The sequence below is a fragment of the Bombina bombina genome, chromosome 1, assembly GCF_027579735.1.
Source record: "Bombina bombina isolate aBomBom1 chromosome 1, aBomBom1.pri, whole genome shotgun sequence".
Lineage (NCBI taxonomy): Eukaryota > Metazoa > Chordata > Amphibia > Anura > Bombinatoridae > Bombina > Bombina bombina.
The window spans coordinates 987,470,728-987,497,531 of record NC_069499.1 but is presented as its reverse complement, the minus strand read 5'-3'; the positions used below and the strand labels follow the sequence as shown (position 1 = coordinate 987,497,531).

Here is a 26,804-nt window from a genome sequence, read left to right as displayed (position 1 = left end):
ATAATTATTAAATACTTATTAACTATTTCATAACTACCTAGTTAAAATAAAGACAAATTGACCTGTAAAATAAAACCTAACCTAAGTTACAATTACACCTAACACTACACTATAATTAAATTAATTACCTAAATTAAATACAATTAATTACAATTAAATAAAATTATCTAAAGTACAAAAAAACCCACTAAATTACAGAAAATAATAAAGAAATTACAAGATTTTTAAACTAATTACACCTAATCTAATCCCCCTAACAAAATAAAAAAGCCCCTCCAAAATAAAAAAAAAGCCCTACCCTACACTAAATTACAAATAGCCCTTAAAAGGGTCTTTTGCGGGGCATTGCCCCAAAGTAATCCGCTCTTTTACCTGAAAAAAAAACCTACAATCCCCCGCCAACATTAAAACCCACCACCCACACAACCAACCCTACTCTAAAACCCACTAAAACCTACTTAAGGGGGATTGGGTGGGTTTTAGAGTAGGGTTGGTTGTGTGGGTGGTGGGTTTTAATGTTGGGGATTGTACTTTTTTTCAGGTAAAAGAGCTGATTACTTTGGGGCAATGCCCCGCAAAAGGCCCTTTTAAGGGCTATTTGTAATTTAGTGTAGGGTAGGACTTTTTTTTATTTTGGGGGGCTCTTTTTATTTTGTTAGGGGGATTAGATTAGGTGTAATTAGTTTAAAAATCTTGTAATTTTATTATTTTCTGTAATTTAGTGTTTGTTTTTTTGTACTTTAGATAATTTTATTTAATTGTATTTAATTTAGGTAATTAATTTAATTGTAGTGTAGTGTTAGGTGTAATTGTAACTTAGGTTAGGTTTTATTTTACAGGTAAATTTGTATTTATTTTAACTATGTAGTTATTAAATAGTTAATAACTATTTAATAACTATTCTACCTAGTTAAAATAAATACAAAGTTGCCTGTAAAATAAAAATAAACCCTAAGCTAGCTACAATGTAACTATTAGTTATATTGTAGCTAGCTAAGGGTTTATTTTACAGGTAAGTATTTAGTTTTAAATAGGAATTATTTAGTTAATTGTAGTAATTTTATTTAGATTTATTGTAATTATATTTAAGTTAGGGGGTGTTAGGGTTAGGGTTAGACTTAGGTTTAGGGGTTAATAACTTTATTATAGTGGCAACGTCATTGGGGCGGCAGATTAGGGGTTAATAAATGTAGGTAGGTTGCGGCGACATTGGGGGCGGCAGAGTAGTGGTTAATAAATATAATGTAGGTGTCTGCGATGTTGGGGGCGGCAGATTAGGGGTTCATAAGTATAATGTAGGTGGCGGCGGTGTCCAGAGCGGCAGATTAGGGGTTAATAACATTATGCAGGTGTCAGCGATGTCGGGGGCAGCAGATTAGGGGTTAATAAGTGTAAGATTAGGGGTGTTTAGACTCGGGGTTCATGTTAGGGTGTTAGGTGTAGACATAAATGTACTTCCCCATTGGAATCAATGGGGCTGCGTTAGGAGCTAAACGCTGCTTTTTTGCATGTGTTAGTTTTTTTTTTCAGCCGGCTCTCCCCCATTGATTCCTATGGGGAAATCGTGCACCGCTAACAAAAGCAGCGCTGGTATTGAGGTGAGATGTGAAGCAAAATTTTGCTCTACGCTCACTTTGTGGCTGCTAACGCCGGGTTTGTAAAAACCCGTAATACCAGCGCTGTCTGTATGTGAGCGGTGAGCATAAACTGCTCATTAGCATCGCACCCCTGTTAACGCAAAACTCGTAATCTAGGTGATTGTTTTTGTATTTTATTGTACCCAATTGTATCAATGCAATGTTTTGTGGACCCAGGACATACTTGTTATTCAAATAATATAGGTAGTATAGATTAGCTAGTAGTCCATAGATACTAGTAAATAGTTAAAAGTTAAAAGTAAGTAGTTCATAGTTAATAAGAAATAGTTACTATTAACTATTTACAAATCTAACCTAATAACTATCAAGTAGTTCACAGCTAGTAGGATATAGTAGTTAATAATTAATATTTTGCATAAGGAAAACATATGCTTAATTAAATCATGAACAATAGCATTATTGGGACTATCTTATGACATCCTTACATTCAATTGGCTAGATTACGAGTTGTGCGTTAGGGTAAAAAAGCTGCTTTTTACGCCCACTGGTAAATTTCTGGCCCAAACTAAACTACCAATAGCCCTTAAAAGGGCCTTTTGCGGGGCATTGCCCCAAAGTAATCAGCTCTTTTACCTGTAAAAAAAAAAATACAAACAAACCCCCAACAGTAAAAACCCCCAAATAAAATACTATCTAAAAAAAACTAAGCTCCCCATTGCTCTGAAAAGGGCATTTGGATGGGCATTGCCCTTAAAAGGGCAGTTAGCTCTTTTGCAGGCCCAAAGTCCCTAACCTAAAAATAAAACCCACCCAATACACCCTTAAAAAAACCTAACACTAACCCCCTGAAGATCGACTTACCGGGAAAAGTCTTAATCCAAGCCGGGCCAAAGTCCTCAATGAAGCCGGGAGAAGTCTTCATCCAAGCCGGGCGAAGTGGTCCTCCAGACAGGCAGAAGTCTTCATCCAGACGGCATCTTCTATCTTCATCCATCCAGCGTGGAGCGGGTCCATCTTCTAGGCATCCGACGCTGAGCATCCTCTTCATGATTGGAACAGCCAATAGAATGCGAGCTCAATCCTATTGGCTGATTGGATCAGCCAATAGGATTGAACTTTTTTCAACCTTAATTCCGATTGGCTGATATAATTCTATCAGCCAATCGGAATCTAAGGGAAGCCATCTTGGATGATGTCACTTAAAGGTACCTTCATTCAGCTTTAGTCATCGGATGAAGAGGATGCTCCGCGTCGGATGTCTTGAAGATGGACCCTCTCCGCGCCAGATGGATGAAGATAGATGATGCCGTCTGGATGAAGACTTCTGCCCGTCTGGAGGACCACTTCGCCTGGCTTGGATGAAGACTTCCCGGCTTCGTTGAGGACTTCGACCCGGCTTGGATGAAGACTTCTCCCGGTAAGTCGATCTTCAGGGGGTTAGTGTTAGTTTTTTTTAAGAGCATATTGAGTGGGTTTTATTTTTAGGTTAGGGACTTTGGGCCTGCAAAAGAGCTAACTGCCCTTTTAAGGGCAATGCCCATCCAAATGCCCTTTTCATGGCAATTGGGAGCTTAGGTTTTTTTAGATAGTATTTTATTTGGGGGGATGGTTGTGTGGGTGGTGGGTTTTACTGTTGGGGGGGTTGTTTGTATTTTTTTTTACAGGTAAAAGAGCTGATTACTTTGGGGCAATGCCCCACAAAAGGCCCTTTTAAGGGCTATTGGTAGTTTAGTTTACGCTAGGGTTTTTTTATTTTGGGGGGGCTTTTTTATTTTAATAGGGCTATTAGATTAGGTGTAATTAGTTTAAATATCTGTAATTTGTTTATTATTTTCTGTAATTTAGTGTTTTTTTTTGTACTTTAGCTAATTTAATTTAGGTAATTGTATTTAATTTAGTTAATTTATGTAATTATAGTGTAGTGTTAGGTGGTAGTGTAACTTAGGTTAGGTTTTATTTTACAGGTACTTTTGTATTTATCTTAGCTAGGTAGTTATTAAATAGTTAATAACTATTTAATAACTATTCTACCTAGTTAAAATAAATACAAACTTGCCTGTAAAATAAAAATAAACCCTAAGCTAACTACAATGTAACTATTAGTTATATTGTAGCTAGCTTAGGGTTTATTTTACAGGTAAGTATTTAGTTTTAAATAGCAATAATTTATTTAATGATAGGAATATTTATTTAGATTTATTGTAATTATATTTAAGTTAGGGAGTGTTAGGGTTAGACTTAGGTTTAGGGGTTAATAACTTTAATATAGTGGCGGCGACGTTGGGGGCGACAGATTAGGGGTTAATAAATGTAGGTAGGTTGCAGCAACATTGGGGGCGGCAGATTAAGGGTTAATAATATAATGCAGGTGTCTGCGATGTCGGGGGCGGCAGATTAGGGGTTAAGATTAGGGGTGTTTAGACTTGGGGTTCATGTTAGGGTGTTAGGTGTAGACATATATTTTATTTCCCCATAGGAATCAATGGGGCTGCATTAAGGAGTTTTACGCTGCTTTTTTGCAGGTGTAAGACTTTTTTTCAGCCGGCTCTCCCCGTTGATTCCTATGGGGAAATCGTGCACGAGCACGTACGACCAGCTCACTGCTGACTTAAGCAGCGCTGGTATTGGAGTGCGGTAATGAGCAAAATTTTGCTCAACGCTCACTTCTTGTCTTTTAACGACGGGTTTCTGAAATCTCGTAATACCAGCACTGCATGTAAGTGAGCGGTGAGGGAAAACTGCTTGTTAGCACCGCACAGCCTCTAATGCAAAACTCGTAATCTGGGCCAATGATTCTAGGAATCTCTATAAATGGGTTGTAATATTTATTTTTCATGTGCGCTTTAAGCTATTTCTGCATTTAAATGTAATTTTTTTTAATATTCGCATCCTTAATGCAATCGTTCTAAAGTATTGCACTTGTAGTTGCTGTCTAATCAGTTTTTTGTTTGCAAACTACATAAAGCCGCCATGTTTAACACATAATCATAATGTGTGGCGTGCACACGTTTATGTTGTAATCTCCAGCATGACGTTTGCTCAGTGTACTAGTTTCAGTAGCAGTGTTTACATTTCCCAAGAGTTACTAAGATTGAACTGAGTTTGTCCCCTTTTGCATGTGTACTTGTAGTTTGATTTCTTTCAAAAATTTCAATCCACTTTTCCTTTGTTTTCTTTTTATTTCCACAATACAGTTGAAACTACAAAGCGTGTCTCCAATGTCCGACAGTGATTGACACTTGTGTGCGCGCATAAATATGGTGTTTGCAACATTGAGGACGCACTGTGTACTTTTAAAGGGATAGGAAAGTCAAAATTAAACTTGCATGATTCAGATAGAGCATGTAATTTTAAGACACTTTTAAATTCACTTCTATTTTCAAATGTGCTTCGTTCTCTTTGTATCCCTTGTTAAAAAATGAATATGCACATATCATACACTAGTGGGAGCTGCTGCTAATTGGTGCCTGCACACATTTGTCTCTTGTGATTGGCTAAATAGATGTGTTCAGCTTCCTGTCAGTAGTGCAATGCTGTCCCTTCAGCAATGGATAACAAGAGAATGAAGCAAATTTAATAGAAGTAAATTACAAATTTGTTTAAAATTGTATGTTCTATCTGAATCATAAAATAAAATGTTGTGGTTTGCTATCCCTTTAACTGTATGTTGAATGTATTAACACAAGCATTATAGATTAAAAGATGTCCATTGAGCAATGCTATAGTTAACCACTGAAAGCGCGACCCTCTTTGGGCCATATTACTAGTTGGGCACAAAATATTGCTTCTACAAAAGTGATATTTGCGCTCAACTTAGCAATACCAGCGCACACAAATGTGTGCTGGTATTACAAGTTAGGTGCAATGCAAACGTGATCTCACCTTCGCATAGCATGGAAGCTTTGCGCTCACAAGAGCACACTTCCATAGGCTCCAACGGGAGCCTCGTTCTCATGCCATGTCTCACTAGCGCAGCAGAGGGGTAAGTCTCACAGCGATGGGCAGTGAATATAAATATATTTGTATATGAATATATACATATATATTTATGTGTTTATATGTGTATATACACATATTAACACATACATATATATGTATATAAGCATATACAGTATCTCAAAAAAGTGAGTACAGCCCTCACATTTTTGTAAATATTTTATCATATTTTTTCATGTGACAACACTGAAGAAATGACACTTTGCTACAATGTAAAGTAGTGAGTGTACAGCCTGTATAACAGTGTAAATTTGCAGTCCCCTCAAAATAACTCAACACACAGCCATTAATGTCTAAACCGTTGGCAACAAAATTGGACCCAAAGTGTCAATATTTTGTGTGGCCACCATTATTTTCCAGCACTGCCTTAACCCTCTTGGACATGGAGTTTACCCGAGCTTCACAGGTTGCCACTGGAGTCCTCTTCCACTCCTCCATGATGACATCACGGAGCTGGTGGATGTTAGAGACCTTCCGCTCCCCCACCTTCCGTTTAAGGATGCCCCACAGATGCTCAATAGAGTTTAGGTCTGGAGACATGCTTGGCCAGTCCATCACCTTTACCCCGAGCTTCTTTAGCAAGGCAGTGGTCATCTTGGAGGTGTGTTTGGGGTCGTTATCATGTTGGAATACTGCCCTGCGGTCCAGTCTCCGAAGGGAGGAGATTGTGCTCTGCTTCAGTATGTTACAGTACATGTTGCCATTCATGGTTCCCTCAATGAACTGTAGCTCCCCAGTGCCGGCAGCACTCATGAAGGCCCAGACCATGACACTCCCATCACCATGCTTGACTGTAGGCAAGACACACTTGTCTTTGTACTCCTAACCTGGTTGCCGCGACACACGCTTGACACCATCTAAACCAAATAAGTTTATCTTGGTCTCATCGGACCACAGGACATGGTGCCAGTAATCCATGTCCTTAGTCTGCTTGTCTTCAGCAAACTGTTTGCAGGCTTTTTTGTGCATCATCTTTAGAAAAGGCTTCCTTCTGGGATGATAGCCATGCAGACCAATTTGATGCAGTGTGCGTCATATGGTCTGAGCCCTCAGCAGGCTGACCCCCCACCCCTTCAACCTCTGCAGCAATGCTGGCAGCTCTCATACGTCTATTTCCCAAAGACAACCTCTGGATATGACGCTAAGCACGTGCACTCAACTTCTTTGGTCGACCATGGTGAGACCTGTTCTGAGTGGAACCTGTCCTGTGAAACTGCTGTATGGTCTTGCCCACCGTGCTGCACCTCAGTTTCAGGGTCTTGGCAAACTTCTTATAGCCTAAGTCATCTTTATGTAGATGAACAATTCTTTTTTTCAGATCCTCAGAGAGTTCTTTGCCATGAGGTGCCATGTTGAACTTCCAGTGACCAGTATGAGAGAGTGTAAGAGCGATAAAACCAAATTTAACACAGCTGCTTCCCATTCACACCTGAGACCTTGTAACACTAACGAGTCACATTTTGGACATTTCCACTTAGGAATGTACTCACATTTGTTTCCAACGGTTTAAATATTATTGGCTGTGTGTTGAGTTATTTTGAGGAGACAGCAAATTTACACCGTTATACAGGCTGTACACTCACTACTTTACATTGTAGCAAAGTGTCACATGAAAAGATATAATAAAATATTTACAAAAATGTGAGGGGTGTACTCACTTTTGTGAGATACTGTACATATATATTTACTGGGAACACACAGTCCCCATAGAACGCAATGTAAAGGCAATTTATAGTGCCGTTTTTTTTTCTCTAACACCCCACACCCGTCGCTTTTAACCCCTAAAAACTGCTTAGTGCATTAAAAAATAAATTAAAAATACTGACCTCTGGTTAATTTTTTGAGCATTAATTGCCACCGCAAACTAGAGTGCTAAACATGTAAATCCAATTAAAGTGACCGTTGCCCTTTCTTGTGATGACCCTATAATTAAAGGGCCATGATACCCAAATGTTGAAATACTTGAAAGTTATGCAGCATAACTATAAAAAGCTGATTAGAAAATATCACCTGAACATCTCTATTTAAAAAAGAAAGATATTTTACCTCAAAATGTCCTAATTATTCATGCCCCATTGCAAAGGATTTTAAGCAGCAAATCAGTATGTCTGTCCCGGGACAGGAAAGGGAGCGTGCCTCATCCACACACATGTTATTTCCATATTCATTTTAAGGAAGTTTACTATGAAATCTCATGAGAGTTAAGTCAAATCTCATGAGATCACAGTAAAAGAGTTCATGATCTCAGCACTGTTGATGCTGATTGGTGGCAGTTAATTTCTTCATTTTTTAAAATTTTCTTTTACCTGCAGCTGGACAGCAGCTAACGTATAACTTTTTACATAGAACTTACTCTGGTGAGCTGAGGAAATTGTGAGGTAAAATATCTTCCTTTTTGGGGGCGGAGCTTGGCCACGCAGACGGATGGCTGTGCACTAGAGGAGCTCCTAATCTTAACAGCAGAATAACGCTATCAAAATGGCATAACCCATACCCCAACATTCTTCAAGATCCTCAGAACACAGTAGGAAAAAGCACTGCACTACATGGGGCTGAAATAAGAGTTCTAAATCATAGCACCTGTGTCGAAGAGAGACCTTTCTTAACCGCTATAAAAAACTGGAAGTGCAGCTGCGCTCATCAGACAGAGCTTTATTGCGGCGGAGAGCAGGCACGAATAGCAGACGAACAGAGTGGCAAAGTTAACAGAGCGGGGCACCTTATTCAAGTACCGCTGGAGACCAACCAACTGTGAGTGTATTATAAACCCAGCACACAGAAAGGGGCATATAGGTTGTGTCGGACGGCCATGTGGGTCTCCTGAAAAGGGAATTGAACTCAGCAAGGCAGCTTAAAGCATTGGAGAGGAGTCACAGTGGCTCAGGGTGGTGGGGAGTAAGGGGCCACACAGTCACTGTCACTTTAACAACTGCGCAACTATTGCACATAGCGCCATTTTCCTTTCCTTTAGTCTAATAAGGAATGACACCCCCCCTCACGTAACTAAATTGAAGAAACTAGCTGCACATATAACAAAACATAGCACCGTGCCTAAAAGCAGTATTTGCACAGCAAGGAAGACTAAAAAGTTTCATTATCTTTGTAGCACACCCCTAAGTACTTAAAACCTGCCTAGTAGTGCGTGGCTCTTAACCCTGCATCTGATTTTATGCACGCACAAACACGGTGCATGGAGACACATTTGACTGTTTAGCTAAGTAAGAGCTACCACTCACAGGGGACATTAACTACAAAGGTAGCCATAATACTACTGCTCCCTGAATCGAAAAAAGCTCTCCCAGAGGTAATGCCTAATAAAAAGTCTAACAGATCAGAGAAGAGCACACCTGTTAGGCCTCTAAGCAAATACCTCAAACAGCTTGAACCTAGCACTAACAAACAGTCAGAAGACTTGCCACACAGCCAACAGTCCCAGACTGCCCCAGCACAGATACCACAGGCAGACAGACAATCCCAGCCCCTAACTAAGGATGACCTGCAATATTTATCGTCAAAAGATGATATAAAGGGGGTGCTGTAAGAAATGCACAGCCTCTTTGGCGACCTCAGAAATGACATTACCACGTGAGAAACCAGGGTGGCACAGGTGGAAATAGCCCAAGCCTCAACAAGTAACACTGCCCAATGAAACAGTATGGATATACAACACCAACAGGACACTGTGCAGGCCCAAACTGGAGGACCTTGAAAATCGTTGCCGCAGGAATAACATCAGGGTTCGGGGAGTCTCTGAATCAATACATCCTCCTGCAATAGAGGGATACCTGCAAAGTCTGTTTCGAACCATAAAGGGTACCCCTAGCTCTCCGGAGATTTAATGGAACGGGCTCATAGGGCCCTGCGGCCCAAACCACCACCAAAAGGCCCGCCCAGGGGTATTATCATCAAATTCCTGAACTTTAAGGATAAAGAAGAAATCCTTAGGTGCGCAAGAGCCAAACAACCAGTATTCCACGTGGGGGTAGAAATCCAACTGTTCTCAGATATATCTCCAGTAACACTCCAAAAAGAAGGGAAGTCATAATACCCTGAAACTGAGGGACCATAAAGCATAATACCGCTGGGGCTTCCCGGTATTGCTTGTTGCAACACACAACAACAGAAATGCAGTGTACAGACCTGGTGGAGACCTGCAGGCCTTTTATTCGGCCCTATCAATCACAACGGAAGAAAGCCCCCCCACCTCATAGGAAAATAATAAAAGTGCAGCTACGTCTGGATCAGGCTGACCTGCTAACCGGACTGTATCAATTATCCACAGCTAACCTGAGACAAGGGAACAAGAAAGATGGACTCCTGAGGCCCTACCACGAATTGACAATGTATCCTTTATCTAATAGCCATTAAAGATGGGCCTACAGCCTGATAAACTTTTTCTGAACTCTATGCATGGGACTGCTCTATTGATGTTTCATTTGTGCATGTACCCCCAATAGCCCCTTAAGGCCCATATGGCCATGCAACACTGTTGATGATTACAAGGAGTTTTGGTTTAATGATTATGGACAGAGCTGTTATCTCCCCTTCCACCCCTTCCCCCACCCCCTCCTCCTCCCTCCCCCCCCCCCCCCATTGCAGTATTCACAATCCTAGTTTGTGTGAGGGGGAGAGTTCATATTAGCACATTTACCTTATATAGACACCTTGTATACCTCATATTAACATCTAATTCACCTTATATTATATTATCTCTATATACACACACCTCATAAACCTCATATTAGCATCTAATTCACCTCATATTAGCACATTTACCTCAAATTAACATCTAATTCACCTCATATTAACATCTAATTCACCTCATATTAGCACATTTACCTCATATATACACCTCATATACCTCATATTAACATTTAATTCACCTCATATTAGCACATTTACTTCAAATTAATATCGAATTCACCTCATATTATATTATCTCCATATACACACACCTCATATACCTCCATATTAACATCTAATTCACCTCATATTAGCACATTCACCTCATATATACACCTCAACCCCTCAAATACCTCCATACTAACATCTAATTCACCTCATATTATATTATCTCTATATACACACACCTCATATTAACATCTAATTCACCTCATATTAGCACATTTACCTCAAATTAACATCAAATTCACCTCATATTTTATTGTAAGTTCTCACGGGAATAGGGCCCTTAATTCCTCCTGTATGTGTTTGTAAAATGTTGTCTTTTCTCTTACAAGTTTTATATCATTGTTTTATTTAAATGAATTGTAGCCATGGACAGCGCTGCAGAATATTTTGGAGCTTTATAAATAAAGTATAATAGTATGATAATAATAATAATAATATTATATTATCTCTATATACAAACACCTCATATATCTCATGTTAACATCTAATTCACCTGATATTAGCACATTTACCTCAAGTTAACATCAAATTCACCTCATATTATATTATCTCCATATACACACACCTCATATACCTCCATATTAACATCTAATTTACTTCATATTAGCACATTTACCTCATATATACACCTCATATACCTCCATATTAACATCTAATTTACCTCATATTAGCACATTTACTTCATATTAACACCTCAGGATTGTGAATACCGCCTCTTGCGTGATAGATTTAATGGAAAAAACTGTTTGTCTAACCTGATCTAACGTATATCTATCAAAATCAATAACATTTGGTCCAGATTTCAGTTGACGGGGGCTAGCCCAGTGATCACCCCTCCCCCGCACACAAACTAGGATTGTGCATACCGCCTCTTGCGTGATAGATCTAATGAAAAAAAACTGTTGATCTAACCTGATCTAAAGTATATCTATCAAAATCAATAACATTTGGTCCAGATTTCATTTGAGGGGGGCTAGCCCCCTCATTAAAAATGCAATATATCAGGAATTAGACTAGATCTAACAAAACTTTTGGCTGATCAAACCTGATCTAACGTGGAGCTATCATAATCAATAACATTTTGTCAAAATTTTTGTTGAGGGGGGCTGGCTACGGGTTAGCCCCCCTGAAAAAGAGTGCTAATTTTTAATATTTTAGAGTAGATCTAACGAGAAAAAACAGTTGATCTAACCTGATCTAACAAATGGAAAGATTGTTTGTTCAAATTTTGAATATGGGGGGGGCTAACCCAGGTGAGGAGATGTTCTAAGTGGTTTTCCAACACATTAATGGTTGTCACTATTTTAATCAATTAGTCTGTTTTAATTGTATTTATCCTCTCAATTAATGACATCACAACCCAAGCAGGCATAAGTGGTGTAGCGCGAACACAATATAGTAGAAAATCCCCTAGCAATAACATTACGTAAACCAATAAGTGGCGCATGCAAGAGATATTTCTACTTTCAACTTGTAATCCGACACCAAAACACCACATGTGCAAGGTTTGTGATAGAAAAATCTTGGCAACGCAATTTATGGCTTTGGGTAAACGCGATTCTATGCTCCAACTGTATTCTAGCCCTGTGTATATTAAAGGGACATGAAACCACAAAAAAATCTTTAATTCAGATAGAGCATACATTTTTAAACAACTTTCCCGGGTGAGGAGATGTTCTAAGTGGTTTTCCAACACATTAATGGTTGTCACTATTTTAATCAATTAGTCTGTTTTAATTGTATTTATCCCCTCAATTAATGACATCACAACCCAAGCAGGCGTAAGTGGTATAGCGCGAACACAATATAGTAGAAAATCCCCTAGCAATAACATACGTCAACCCATAAATGGTGCATGCAAGAGATATTTCTACTTTCAACTTGTAATCCGACACCAAAACACCACATGTGCAAGGTTTGTGATAGAAAAATCTTGGCAACGCAATTTATGGCTTTGGGTAAACGCAATTCTACACTCCAACTGTAATCTAGCCCTGTGTATATTAAAGGGACATGAAACCACAAAAAAATATTTATTAATTCAGATAGAGCATACATTTTTAAACAACTTTCCAATTTACTTCTATTATGAATTTTGATGTATTCTTTTGGTATTCTTTGTTGAAGAAGCAATGCACTACTGGGAGCTAGCTAAACACATTGGTAAGCTAATGACAAAAGGCATATATGTGCAGCCACCAATCAGAAGCTAGCTAATAGCACCTGAGCCTACCTAGGTATGAGTTATAAAAAAGAATATTAAGAGAACTAAGCAAATGATATAACAGAAGTAAATTGTAAAGCACTCTCCCCATATAGCACTTTTGTTGTAGCTAGAGCACTGATTGGAGAACAATTCAGACCATTAGCTTACCGAAAAATTGACTTTTGAAGTGGGCGGCGGAACTTGGGGTATTTTAATTTCATATCTGTATTAAAAATTAAGTTATAGCGCATCTTCATCACAACTAATGAATTAAACTCCATCTTAAACATTACTTACATTCCAGGGGAGAGCTTACCATCACTTTAACCTGTAAAACCATGAAATTCCTTTTTGTAAACCGAATAAGGTTACGTACACTTTTCAGAGGAATTGTACAGCAAAAGCAGACAAAAAAATAATAAACGGCCTAGTTTACAAGTGGAGCTCAAAAATATTAGCTCTATTATGCATTAACATTGCTAGAGCACAATCAATAGTGCTTCTATTTTTGCACTCATATTAATTTTATTGTTCAAGCTACTAGGCTGTGCTAACATTTGCATTTCAGAGTGCTTGGGTATGCCAAATTCTTCACATAATAGACTTGAATTAGGGCGCACAGTTATCTAAGCCAATAGTACACAAGTAGTAGAGTGGTTTTAAAGGGACAGTCTACTTGAAAATTGTTATTGTTTAAAAAAATAGGTAATCCCTTTATTACCCTTCCTCAGTTTTGTATAACCAACACTGTTATATTAATATACTTTTTACCTCTATGATTACCTGTACCTAAGCCCCTGCAGACTGCCCCTTATCTCAGTGCATTTTACAAACTTGCATTTTAGCCAATCAGTGCTGGTTCTTGTATAACTGTTATCAACTGTGAGCAAAATGTTATCTATATGGCACACATGTACTAGCACTGTCTGGCTGTTGTGCAAGATTTAATAAGCTAATAAAAAACACTCCGATGAGAGATGGCCTGCAGGGGCTTAGAGACAGGCAAACTTAGAGGTTATGAAGTACATTAATATATTGTAACAATGTTGGTTATGCAAAGCTGGGGAGTCGGTAGTAAAGGCGTTGTCTTTCTTTTTAAACAATAAAAAAATCAAGTAGACTGTCCCTTTAAAAAGTGCTACATTTCACAGCAGTATTTTGGTTTGCTCTAGAGAGCAACACTTAAATCATCACTTGCAACACAAGAGCAATGAGCACGCTAATAGCGCTCCATGAGCTATCCATTAAAAGTGTAGCGTGTGCTACAAAAGTGTTAGCCACGTTAAGATGCTTTGGCAAAAATATTTAACCATCTACTTGTAACAAAGAAACATTGATTTCTCCAACATTGGTGTGTCCGGTCCACGGCGTCATCCTTACTTGTGGGATATTCTCTTCCCCAACAGGAAATGGCAAAGAGTCCCAGCAAAGCTGGTCACATGGTCCCTCCTAGGCTCCGCCCACCCCAGTCATTCTCTTTGCCGTTGCACAGGCAACATCTCCACGGAGATGGTTAAGAGTTTTTTTGGTGTTTAAATGTAGTTTTTATTCTTCTATCAAGTGTTTGTTATTTTAAAAATAGTGCTGGTATGTACTATTTACTCTGAAACAGGAAAGGATGAAGATTTCTGTTTGTAAGAGGAAGATGATTTTAGCAGACAGTAACTAAAATCGATTGCTGTTTCCACATAGGACTGTTGAGATGAAGTAACTTCAGTTGGGGGAAACAGCAGACTTTTCTGCTTAAGGTATGACTAGCCATATTTCTAACAAGACTGTGTAATGCTGGAAGGCTGTCATTTCCCCTCATGGGGACCGGTAAGCCATTTTCTTAGTCAAACAAACAGAATAAAGGGCTTATTATGGGCTAAAAAACTGGTAGACATTTTTATGGGCTAAATCGATTGCTTTATTTGTGCATATTATTCAGATTTAGGCTAACATTTGACATTTATAATCTTGGGGAACGCTTATAAAACGGCAGGCACTGTATTGGACACCTTTTTCAGTCAGGGGGCCTTTCTAGTTATAGACTGAGCCTCATTTTCGCGCCATTAATGCGCAGTTGTTTTTTGAGAGCAGGGCATGCAGATGCATGTGTGAGGATCTAAGAATCTCTGAAAAAGCTTTTAGAAGGCGTCATTTGGTATCGTATTCCCCTCAGGGCTTGGTTGGGTCTTAGCAAAGACTATAGCTGGGACTGTATAGGGGTTAAATTGAAAAACGGCTCCGGTTCCGTTATTTTAAGGGTTAAAGCCCTGAAATTTGGTGTGCAATACTTTTAAGGCTTTAAGACAATGTGGTGAAATTTTGGTAATTTTTGAACAATTCCTTCATACTTTTTCACATATTCAGTAATAAAGTGTTTTCTGTTTGAAATTTAAAGTGACAATAACGGTTTTATTTTAAAACGTTTTTTGTGCTTTGTTGACAAGTTTAAGCCTGTTTAACATGTCTGTACCTTCAGATAAGCTATGTACTATATGTATGAAAGCCAATGTGTCTCCCCATTTAAATTTATGTGATAATTGTGCCATAGCGTCCAAACAAAGTAAGGACAGTACTGCCACAGATAATGATATTGCCCAAGATGATTCCTCAAATGAGGGGAGTAAACATGATACTACATCATCTCCTACTGTGTCTACACCAGTTTTGCCCATGCAGGAGGCCCCTAGTACATCTAGTGCGCCAATACTTATTACCATGCAACAATTAACGGCTGTAATGGATAACTCCATAGCAAATCTTTTATCCAAAATGCCTACTTATCAGAGAAAGCGCGATTGCTCTGTTTTAAACACTGAAGAGCAAGAGGACGCTGATGATAATTGTTCTGTCATACCCTCACACCAATCTGAAGGGGCCATGAGGGAGGTTTTGTCTGATGGAGAAATTTCAGATTCAGGAAAAATTTCTCATCAAACTGAACCTGATGTTGTGACATTTAAATTTAAATTAGAACATCTCCGTGCACTGCTTAAGGAGGTGTTATCTACTCTGGATGATTGTGACAATTTGGTCATTCCAGAGAAATTATGCAAGATGGACAGGTTCCTAGAGGTTCCGGTGCCCCCCGACGCTTTTCCTATACCCAAGCGGGTGGCGGACATAGTAAATAAGGAGTGGGAAAAACCCGGCATACCTTTTGTTCCTCCCCCTATATTTAAGAAATTATTTCCTATGGTCGACCCCAGAAAGGACTTATGGCAGACAGTCCCCAAGGTCGAGGGGGCAGTTTCTACTCTAAACAAACGCACTACTATTCCTATTGAAGATAGTTGTGCTTTCAAAGATCCTATGGATAAAAAATTGGAAGGTTTGCTTAAAAGGATTTTTGTACAGCAAGGCTACCTTCTACAACCAATTTCATGCATTGTTCCTGTCACTACAGCAGCGTGGTTCTGGTTCGAGGAACTAGAAAAGTCGCTCAGTAGAGAAACTCCATATGAGGAGGTTATGGACAGAGTTCACGCACTTAAATTGGCTAACTCTTTTATTTTAGATGCCGCTTTGCAATTAGCAAGATTAGCGGCGACAAATTCAGGGTTTGCTATCGTGGCGCGCAGAGCGCTTTGGCTAAAGTCTTGGTCAGCGGATGTGTCATCCAAGACAAAATTGCTTAACATCCCTTTCAAAGGTAAAACTTTATTTGGACCTGATTTGAAAGAGATTATTTCAGACATCACTGGGGGAAAGGGCCACGCCCTTCCACAGGATAGGTCTTTTAAGGCTAAAAATAAGCCTAATTTTCGTCCCTTTCGCAGAAATGGACCAGTCTCTAATTCTGCATCCTCTAAGCAAGAGGGTAATGCCTCACAACCCAAACCAGCCTGAAAACCAATGCAAGGCTGGAACAAGGGTAAGCAGGCCAAGAAGCCTGCTACTGCTAACAAAACAGCATGAAGGAGTAGCCCCCGATCCGGGACCGGATCTGGTGGGGGGCAGACTCTCTCTCTTTGCTCAGGCTTGGGCAAGAGATGTTCAGGATCCTTGGGCGCTAGAAATAGTTTCTCAAGGTTATCTCCTGGAATTCAAGGAACTACCCCCAAGGGGAAGGTTCCACAAGTCTCACTTATCCTCAAACCAAATAAAGAGACAGGCATTCTTACATTGTGTAGAAGACCTGTTAAAGATGGGAGTGATACACCCAGTTCCAATAAAGGAACAAGGAATGGGATTTTATTCCAATCTGTTCGTAGTTCCCAAAAAAGAGGGAACGTTCAGACCAATTTTGGATTTGAAGATCCTAAACAAATTTCTCAGGGTACCATCGTTCAAAATGGAAACTATTCGAACGATTCTACCTACCATCCAGGAAAGTCAATTTATGACTACCGTGGACCTAAAGGATGCATACCTACATATTCCTATCCACAAAGAACATCATCAGTTCCTAAGGTTCGCTTTTCTGGACAAACATTACCAGTTTGTGGCTCTCCCATTCGGATTAGCCACTGTCCAAGGATTTTCACAAAGGTGCTAGGGTCCCTTCTAGCGGTTCTAAGACCAAGGGGCATTGCAGTAGTACCTTAATTGGACAACATTCTAATACAAGCGTCGTCCCTGTCAAAAGCAAAGGCTCATACGGACATCGTTCTAGCCTTTCTCACATCTCACGGATGGAAGGTGAACAAAGAAAAGAGTTCTCTGTCCCCGTCAACAAGAGTTCCCTTCTTGGGAACAATAATAGATTCCTTAGAAATGAGGATTTTTCTGACAGAGGTCAGAAAATCAAAACTTCTAAGCTCTTGTCAAGTGCTTCATTCTGTTCCTTGTCCTTCCATAGCGCAGTGCATGGAAGTAGTAGGATTGATGGTTGCAACAATGGACATAGTTCCTTTTGCACGAATTCATCTAAGACCATTACAACTGTGCATGCTCAAACAGTGGAATGGGGATTATACAGACTTGTCTCCAATGATTCAAGTAGATCAAAAGACCAGAGATTCACTCCGTTGGTGGCTGACCCTGGACCATCTGTCCCAGGGAATGAGCTTCCGCAGGCCAGAGTGGGTCATTGTCACGACCGACGCCAGTCTAGTGGGCTGGGGTGCGGTCTGGGAATCCCTGAAAGCTCAGGGTCTATGGTCTCGGGAAGAGTCTCTTCTCCCGATAAACATTCTGGAACTGAGAGCGATATTCAATGCTCTCAGAGCTTGGCCTCAACTAGCAAAGGCCAAATTCATAAGGTTCCAATCAGACAACATGACGACTGTTGCATATATAAATCATCAGGGGGGAACAAAGAGTTCCCTGGCGATGAAAGAAGTGACCAAAATAATTCAATGGGCGGAGGATCACTCCTGCCACTTGTCTGCGATCCACATCCCAGGAGTGGAAAATTGGGAAGCGGATTTTCTGAGTCGTCAGACATTTCATCCGGGGGAGTGGGAACTCCATCCGGAAATCTTTGCCCAAATAACTCAATTATGGGGCATTCCAGACATAGATCTGATGGCGTCTCGTCAGAACTTCAAGGTTCCTTGCTACGGGTCCAGATCCAGGGATTCCAAGGCGACTCTAGTAGATGCACTAGTAGCACCTTGGACTTTCAACCTAGCTTACGTATTCCCACCGTTTCCTCTCATTCCCAGGCTGGTAGCCAGGATCAATCAGGAGAGGGCCTCGGTGATCTTGATAGCTCCTGCGTGGCCACGCAGGACTTGGTATGCAGACCTGGTGAATATGTCATCGGCTCCACCATGGAAGCTACCTTTGAGACAGGACCTTCTTGTTCAGGGTCCATTCGAACATCCAAATCTGGTTTCCCTCCAACTGACGGCTTGGAGATTGAACGCTTGATTCTATCAAAGCGTGGGTTTTCAGATTCTGTGATAGATACTCTGGTTCAGGCCAGAAAACCTGTAACTAGAAAGATTTACCATAAAATATGGAAAAAATATATCTGTTGGTGTGAATCCAAAGGATTCCCATGGAATAAGATAAAAATTCCTAAGATTCTCTCCTTTCTACAAGAAGGTTTGGAGAAAGGATTATCTGCAAGTTCTCTAAAGGGACAGATCTCTGCTTTATCTGTCTTACTACACAAAAGACTGGCAGCTGTGCCAGATGTTCAAGCATTTGTTCAGGCTCTGGTTAGGATCAAGCCTGTTTACAGACCTTTGACTCCTCCCTGGAGTCTAAATCTAGTTATTTCAGTTCTTCAAGGGGTTCCGTTTGATATTAAGTTACTATCTTGGAAAGTTTTGTTTTTGGTTGCAATTTCTTATGCTAGAAGAGTTTCAGAGTTATCTGCTCTGCAGTGTTCTCCTCCTTATCTGGTGTTCCATGCAGATAAGGTGGTTTTACGTACTAAGCCTGGTTTTCTTCCTAAAGTTGTTTCTAACAAAAATATTAACCAGGAGATAGTTGTACCTTCTTTGTGTCCGAATCCAGTTTCAAAGAAGGAACGTTTGTTACACAATTTGGACGTTGTCCGTGCTCTAAAGTTCTATTTAGAGGCTACTAAAGATTTCAGACAAACATCTTCCTTGTTTGTTGTTTATTCTGGTAAAAGGAGAGGTCAAAAAGCGACTTCTACCTCTCTTTCCTTTTGGCTTAAAAGCATTATCCGATTGGCTTATGAGACTGCCGGACGGCAGCCTCCTGAAAGAATCACAGCTCACTCCACTAGGGCTGTGGCTTCCACATGGGCCTTCAAGAACGAGGCTTCTGTTGACCAGATATGTAAGGCAGCGACTTGGTCTTCACTGCACACTTTTGCCAAATTTTACAAATTTGATACTTTTGCTTCTTCGGAGGCTATTTTTGGGAGAAAGGTTTTGCAAGCTGTGGTGCCTTCCGTTTAGGTAACCTGATTTGCTCCCTCCCTTCATCCGTGTCCTAAAGCTTTGGTATTGGTTCCCACAAGTAAGGATGACGCCGTGGACCGGACACACGAATGTTGGAGAAAACAGAATTTATGCTTACCTGATAAATTACTTTCTCCAACGGTGTGTCCGGTCCATGGCCCGCCCTGGTTTTTTAATCAGGTCTGATGAATTATTTTCTCTAACTACAGTCACCACGGTACCATATGGTTTCTCCTATATATATTCCTCCTGTCCGTCGGTCGAATGACTGGGGTGGGCGGAGCCTAGGAGGGACCATGTGACCAGCTTTGCTGGGACTCTTTGCCATTTCCTGTTGGGGAAGAGAATATCCCACAAGTAAGGATGACGCCGTGGACCGGACACACCGTTGGAGAAAGTAATTTATCAGGTAAGCATAAATTCTGTTTTTGACAGCAGATAAGAGCGATAGGCCCAGCAACTCTGCACAATATTTCCTAAAAGTATAAATGAATCTAGTTTGTATGATAACCCTATGCATAACCCAGGTATTCTTAAAGTTCCCCACAGTGTTTGTCATTACCATCTCTTGTGGAAGTTTATTCCATGAATCAGTCACCCTTTCTGTAAAGAAGTGTTTCTGCAATTTACTCCTGAATATACTACCCTTCAGCTTGAGATCATGACCCCTAGTTCTTGAATTTACTTTTTTATGTAAAATACTCACAATACCATTGTAATACCAGATTATGCTCTATTCTTTGCGCAAGGTCACACAATAGATACCACACCATGCACTGTAGACTTGTAATCTAGCTCTTCATAAAGAGAGCTGAATGTAATGTCCCTTTAACGGTACCCAGTATTCCCCATGTATTGTGCCATTTAACTCTTTCGCTGTAGGACCAATATTAGGTTTAAAAGTACCATGTAGCTCTCTTTTGGACTTGACCCTGGTTATTCATTACTCGTGTAAATACTTGTGTCCTTGCAGGTGAGCGAGCTTGAGGTTCAGATGAAGAGCAGGAATAGGAAATCTTTAGAAGACTAACCATTTCAGCATCACCCCTGTTGATGGTAGAAGTAAGTACCTTATTTAAAATGGATTTCATGTATTGCTTAAACATAAACACAGGGTATTAAATTTGCTTACTGATATTTTTCCAGCAGAGATGAGTTATAAATCTCATTACAAACTAATCTTCTCTTTCAGATTATATCCAACTTCAGGAAGAGCCCAATAACTCCACAAAACTTTATGTCTGTACACTCTATGTTGCTTGGGAAATGCATATGGGGTTCATAATACAAACTGCTTTAATTGCCTGATGAACACAGTGACCATTAAAAATGATCTCTTTGTCAATTATTCTGTTTAATTAAGACATCAACTTTGTAGTTCTACAATAATTAATTGATTGTGAAATGTTTAATAAAGAGGAAAACAATCAAATTATAAAATAAAAATCAAACTGTCTCCAGTTCAGAGCTTCCGAACATGATTCAATAGGACAAATATCCATATTATAGTTAACTTTGGATTCTCATATACAATTCAAACTATTAGAAAAACAAAATTATATACGCACAACTAGTTTTGCCACCATGTTTTGCTTGTGCATAACAACATAAAGCTAATGTAGCTTGGCAATTTACGAGGATGAGTCTAGCTGAAGCATTCATGATAGATTGGAGGGGAAAAGGTGGGAATTGGATTATCCATTTAAATTAGTTTGCAGTAGTAATTACAGTAGTAATTACTTGGCAAAATGAGGGAATTAATTAGTATTAATTAGTATTTTTGTAGTTTCTTGGGTAAGGAAAGGACAAATTCTGAAAATATTGCGTAGGTGTGTACGTCAAGATCTGGCAAGCACTTGTATATAGTGGAGTGAATGTGACTTCAGAGTCAAGTGACACCAGGACAGCAGATCTGGGATGAGATGTGGATAATAGAGTCTTCTCCAATAAGAGAAATTTCAGGTGTGGGAAATTACAGAGAGACAGTTGGTAATCTGGTTGAGTAAAGAGATTTTAGGAAAGGAAAGATATATTTAGGTATCATTACAAGTTTTCATAGAGAGTATGTAAACATAGAAAAAAGTAAGGGACCCAAGATTGAGCCTTATGGTACTCCTACTGAAAGGCAAAGGATCAGAGATATGCTGGAAGGAAACTCTAAACAAGCAGTTTAGAGATAGGAAGGGAGCCAGGAGAGGAGGTTATGTCTTGTTTGCCAAAAGAATGTAGAGTTTATAAGAGGAAACAGTAGTCGACTATGTTGAAAGCAGCAGATCAGGGCCGGCTCAACCATTTGACCAAGGTGGTCCAATGGACCCAGGCAGCACTTGACAAGGTGCAGCACTTCAATGACAGTCTATCACTGTCAGATCCAGACCATGCAGGCACCTAGCAGCATAACCTCATCATGCACAAATACACAGAACCAGTCAGGGGCAACATTCAAGGTGGGAAAGTGCATCTTGTCCCTAACTATCTTCCCATGTATTGCGCATAAGCATTGGTTACATGCAGACGGGCTTTGTAAAGTCAGCAGCTAGGCTAGTAGTTGATATGCTAATCAGTAATGTTACCATTTGGGGGTGTCATAGCATTATTGGACCAAGGCAGCACAATTTCTTGAGCTGTCCCTGCAGCAGATAGATCCAGAAGAATAAGTAAGTAGTAGTAGCCCTTTGATTAAGCTGATGGCAGATAACTAGTTACTGTTGAGTGTTTAGGGAGGAAACCCGATTGGAGAGATCAAGTAAAATGTTAGTTGTGAGAAACTGAGTTATGCAATTATAGACTAAACATTCAGATAATTTGTAGGCAAAGGGGATGTAAGAAGACCGTTTGATGGTAACAATTACCAATTTTTAGCCCCCTTACCAAACCCTATAGTCTATAAAGCATACATTTGTAAGTATGCTTTCTTATATAGCCCTGCTCACTCCCTTATTTTTATAGTGGTGTGCATCTGCAGGTTTCCCTACAGATGTAAGTACAAGTTTGAACACTGGAATCTTACAAGCCATTGAAAGCAGGTGTTAGCAGCACTGCAAAATTAAACTCTTCCAGCAAGATTACAAATCATGTATTTACTGTGCGCTATCTTTTTGCAAGAAATTTTCATTGCTCTAAAAAATCGCGATTGCATGCCCACTTTCGCCTTTTACGCAACAATCCTTTCCGCGCTCAAAGAGCTGTAGTTAACGGTTTTCCGCAACAAAAACGTTTGACAAAGTACAGTTACACTCATGTTAACACTGTCTAATAAAAAAATATTGTATTGCACACAAAAGTTATAAGGGATCAAAGATATGCAATTTCGGGTATTAGAAAAAAAAGCAGACAAAGGGATTTTACATTGACATACATACACATACATAGAGAAACATGGGTTTATATGTATAGAGATATGTTTAACTATGGAGATAATGAAATGATTTTACATTACAATCTTATGCACATTAAACAATATTTCAGTGGGATTTTCAAAGAGATAATCTCATATAGATGTCCAAATTTTTAGACATATATACGTATATTCCTATACATATCTCTCTATAAATAGATATATCAGTCTAAAAATCATCATATATATATATATATATAGAAATATTTATTTCGAAATATAAAGAACATATTCCATTACGAAAACATTTTCGCAATATGAAATATTCGTATTTTCATGAACACTTTTCAAGGACAATACCTCATTGGCTTTGCGCAACAGATTAGGGTTTTTGTGTTTTTATTTCTATTTTTCTTCTCCATTGACTTCTATGGGAAATCCGTGTTTATTTTGCAACTTGTAATACCTGCGCAACCAAAAATTTGCAAAATCCTAAAAGCGCGCAGCGTTTTCGCATTTGATTTGCCGCACGACTTGTAACCTTGCTGTTCATTATTGTTGTTGGAATGATTTTGTCTTAAAGCTGGGATTTTGTGCTTGCACTTGCTTATAGGCATATGATCACTGGAATGAGCATGAACTCACACTCAAGCTCTTATGAGACCAGCACACGCTCTCGGTAGTAGCACACATGCGCTTTCTCTACATGTAGGCGTCCCCTGATCTTCTGCATAAAACATCTGATTGGATTGGGGGGGGGGGTGTCAGGAGTAGGGTGTCCCAGCAAAGTGTGGCGGATACACTGGAGTGGGATAATTTTAGGTAAAAAAAAACACAGTTTATTTTTTTTATGGTTATAAATGGGTAAAGGGTTGGCGTTGAGCTGTGGGAGGGAGAGATTTTTTTCTAATTATATTTATTTTTCAAGTGATCATCAACAATCTGAGCAATTAGTTTGGTAGTGAGAGGCGGTGCAGGTGGACATAGGAGGATGTTAAAGATTGAAAACAGCCTGCTGGGATTGGTTTAAAGAGTTGACACAAGGGAGGCTTAGGGTCCCTCTGATCCCTTAGATCAGGGGTATCAAACTCATTGTATCTGGGGGGCCACTGACCAAGTGTTCTTCCCACATGGGGGCCACTTGAACAGAGTGAGAGCTTTGGAACTAGATATACTAGGAACTGGAAGTGACATTTTCCCAAGTTGTAGTGCATGGTAGGATCTGTAGTCCACAATAGACATACACAGTGTATATTTATCTTCTGAGAGCCAAGTGAAGTAATCATTCCGGAACTGAATAAAAAGTGACCAAGCAGTGCATAATGGGAGTCTACACTGGACAATGCAATGCTTGTCTTTATATTTATCATGTGTTTGTCTATTTGGAACATCAGCTTGTTACACCTCTTAAAACCCTAAAAAAAGATGGGGTCAAATTAATAATTTACCTAATAAACAAGGGAGTGCCAGATTACACTATCTTGAGGGCCGCATTTGGCCCCAGGGCCTGTACTTTGAGACCACTGCTTTAGATTCTAAGATTCTAAAATAAAATTAATTCTAGTTCTAATAGGAGCATTTTTTACAGTAACTTTTTGTTATCCTTTACATTTTGTTGGACAATTTCTAATGATATTGTACTTTATTTCATTAAATATTTAGTCAAAGACGCTATGACTTCTTAATATTTAAATCTAGATCTAAAGGAGGAACATGTTTTTTTTATGCTACGGCTTAGTTGATGGTGTTTATTAAATTCCTTTTTTATTACAGTTTATCTCATTTACGGCTAGATTACAAGTGAAGCTCTTAATTATCACGCGCCCACAAATGGGTAAATTGCCATTACAAGTGGCTGGTTATTGCTACCGCAAGCTCACAGAAAATTAACCTCTGCATTAGGGCACACCTCATACTTGCATGATCACTGTGGCATATGTTCTCCACATTAAAAACGACTCAACACAGTACTTCTCTTGCGAGCCAAGAAAACCCTACAACATCCATGTAAATAACAGTCACACCTTGCACTTTAAGAAAGTAAGAATTGACTCAACTCCTAACAAAAAAAAAGTAAACTTTTCAAGATTTCCAGTATCTCAAATGTTTTTGTATAAGACAACAGTGATATCAGGTAATGGTGGAACCTAAGGTAAAGATTTGGTATGGGCCATTGCATGACCCCACCTAACATTCCAGAGTCACATTATAGTTTCCAGTTTTTTTGGTATATTGAAGTTCAGCCTCTTTAAATTTGTATTCATCCCTGTATGGTTTGGGAAATTTAGTAATGACCACAATCGTTTTCTTCCTTTCCTATCGGCTATAAACATTTCCACCATCTGATTATATTTAACATCCGGACTGGAGAGAGAGCGCTTTAAGTGACATCACTGGTGATTCTAGGTTAGTGCAGGGGATTTCAGACAGCCCCTATCATTGTTGTGGCACTCCAAATTCTCAAAGATGTCAACAGCAATACATTTGGGACACAGATCCTTTTTTACATATAATTTGGCAAAATCTCTATTTAACTAAAAAGCAGGTGGAATAGGTAGTCCTTGTTACAAATATTTGTCATAACCAATGTTAGCATCCCCACATTTTATGATCTAGAACTACTCTTAAATTACAGATAATATTTCTACACTGTGACATTTTGGTCCTACGTGGCACAGGTAGTAACCTATTAACGGGTGTGATCCTAAAATTATAGGAGTATTCTTAAAGAAATAGTCTAGTCCAAAACAAACTTTCATGGTTCAGATAGGGCATGTAATTTTTAAGATCAAACAGAAGAGAGAACCCATACAGTGCAGAGTGTCCCAAGGTATTCGTCGTAATACAGACACACACGAAACTGGCACAGCTATTTCAACAGCAATCCTATACCCAGTGCTAGTCAGCAATCATAAAGCTGTATACATTTAGCAGGTTGGATAACATTTGATGTAAGCTTGTACCTCTTCACCAGTGTCACGTTCTAGGAAGATCCCACATCTGACTCCATTTCAGCGTCCTCACAGACCTCACAAGCCTCTTTGGTAAGCTCCTTAAAAATAGTCCCCCTGCAAACTGCTAGAAAAAGTTTTTCCCAAATAAGTCAGCAAAAGTCCAAAATAAAGCGCTTCAGGGGACTTAGGAAAAGTTAAAACATAGCCTTTATTGTAACACGAAAACTAAAAAGCTCATCATCATGTAGCAGCAGTCTAAACGTTTCAGCTTCTGCCTTACTCATAGACCGTGCTACACCTGGCTAATCGGCCTGTAAGTATTATACACCTACAGGCCCATTTATCAAGCTCCGTATGGAGCTTGAAGGGCCGTGTTTCTGGCGAGTCTTCAGACTCGCCAGAAACACAAGTTATGAAGCAGCGGTCTAAAGACCGCTGCTCCATAACCCTGTCCGCCTGCTCTGAGCAGGCGGACAGAAATCGCCGGAAATCAACCCGATCGAATACGATCGGGTTGATTGACACCTCCCTGCTGGCGGCCGATTGGCCGCGAGTCAGCAGGGGGCGGCGTTTCACCAGCAGCTCTTGTGAGCTGCTGGTGCAATGTTAAATGCGGAGAGCGTATTGCTCTCCGCATTTAGCGAGGTCTTGCGGACCTGATCCGCAGTGTCGGATCAGGTCCGCAAGCCCTTTGATAAATGGGCCCCCTAGTGTGAGTGATGTATACAAAACACACCAGCCTCTTTAGATTAACCCTATAGGGAAATATGTTATATTGAATAAAGTCTATTTAAACCTATAGGGAAATATGTTATATTGAATAAAGTCTATTTGGTATGTAATTTTTAACTATTTTCCAATTTACTTTTTTTTTCACCAATTTTGCTTTGTTCTTGTGGTATTCTTAGTTGAAAGCTAAATCTAGGAGGTTCATATGTTAATTTCTAAGCCCTTGAAGGCCGACTCTCCGATTCTCTCAGGGCATTT

At 39.6% G+C, this 26,804-nt stretch overlaps 1 protein-coding gene across 1 annotated transcript in view; it reads left to right on the top strand.

Moving 5' to 3' along the window:
• The window catches only part of LOC128656086 (peroxidasin homolog), a 334,999-nt gene extending 314,012 nt beyond the window's left edge, over positions 1-20,987 (top strand). Inside the window, exons 20-21 of the mRNA XM_053709815.1 lie at positions 20,500-20,588; positions 20,719-20,987. Coding sequence (XP_053565790.1) covers positions 20,500-20,556 — 57 coding nt within the window. The 3' untranslated portion in view covers positions 20,557-20,588; positions 20,719-20,987. The remainder of the gene's footprint in view (positions 1-20,499; positions 20,589-20,718) is intronic.
• The last annotated feature ends 5,817 nt before the right edge of the window (positions 20,988-26,804 follow it).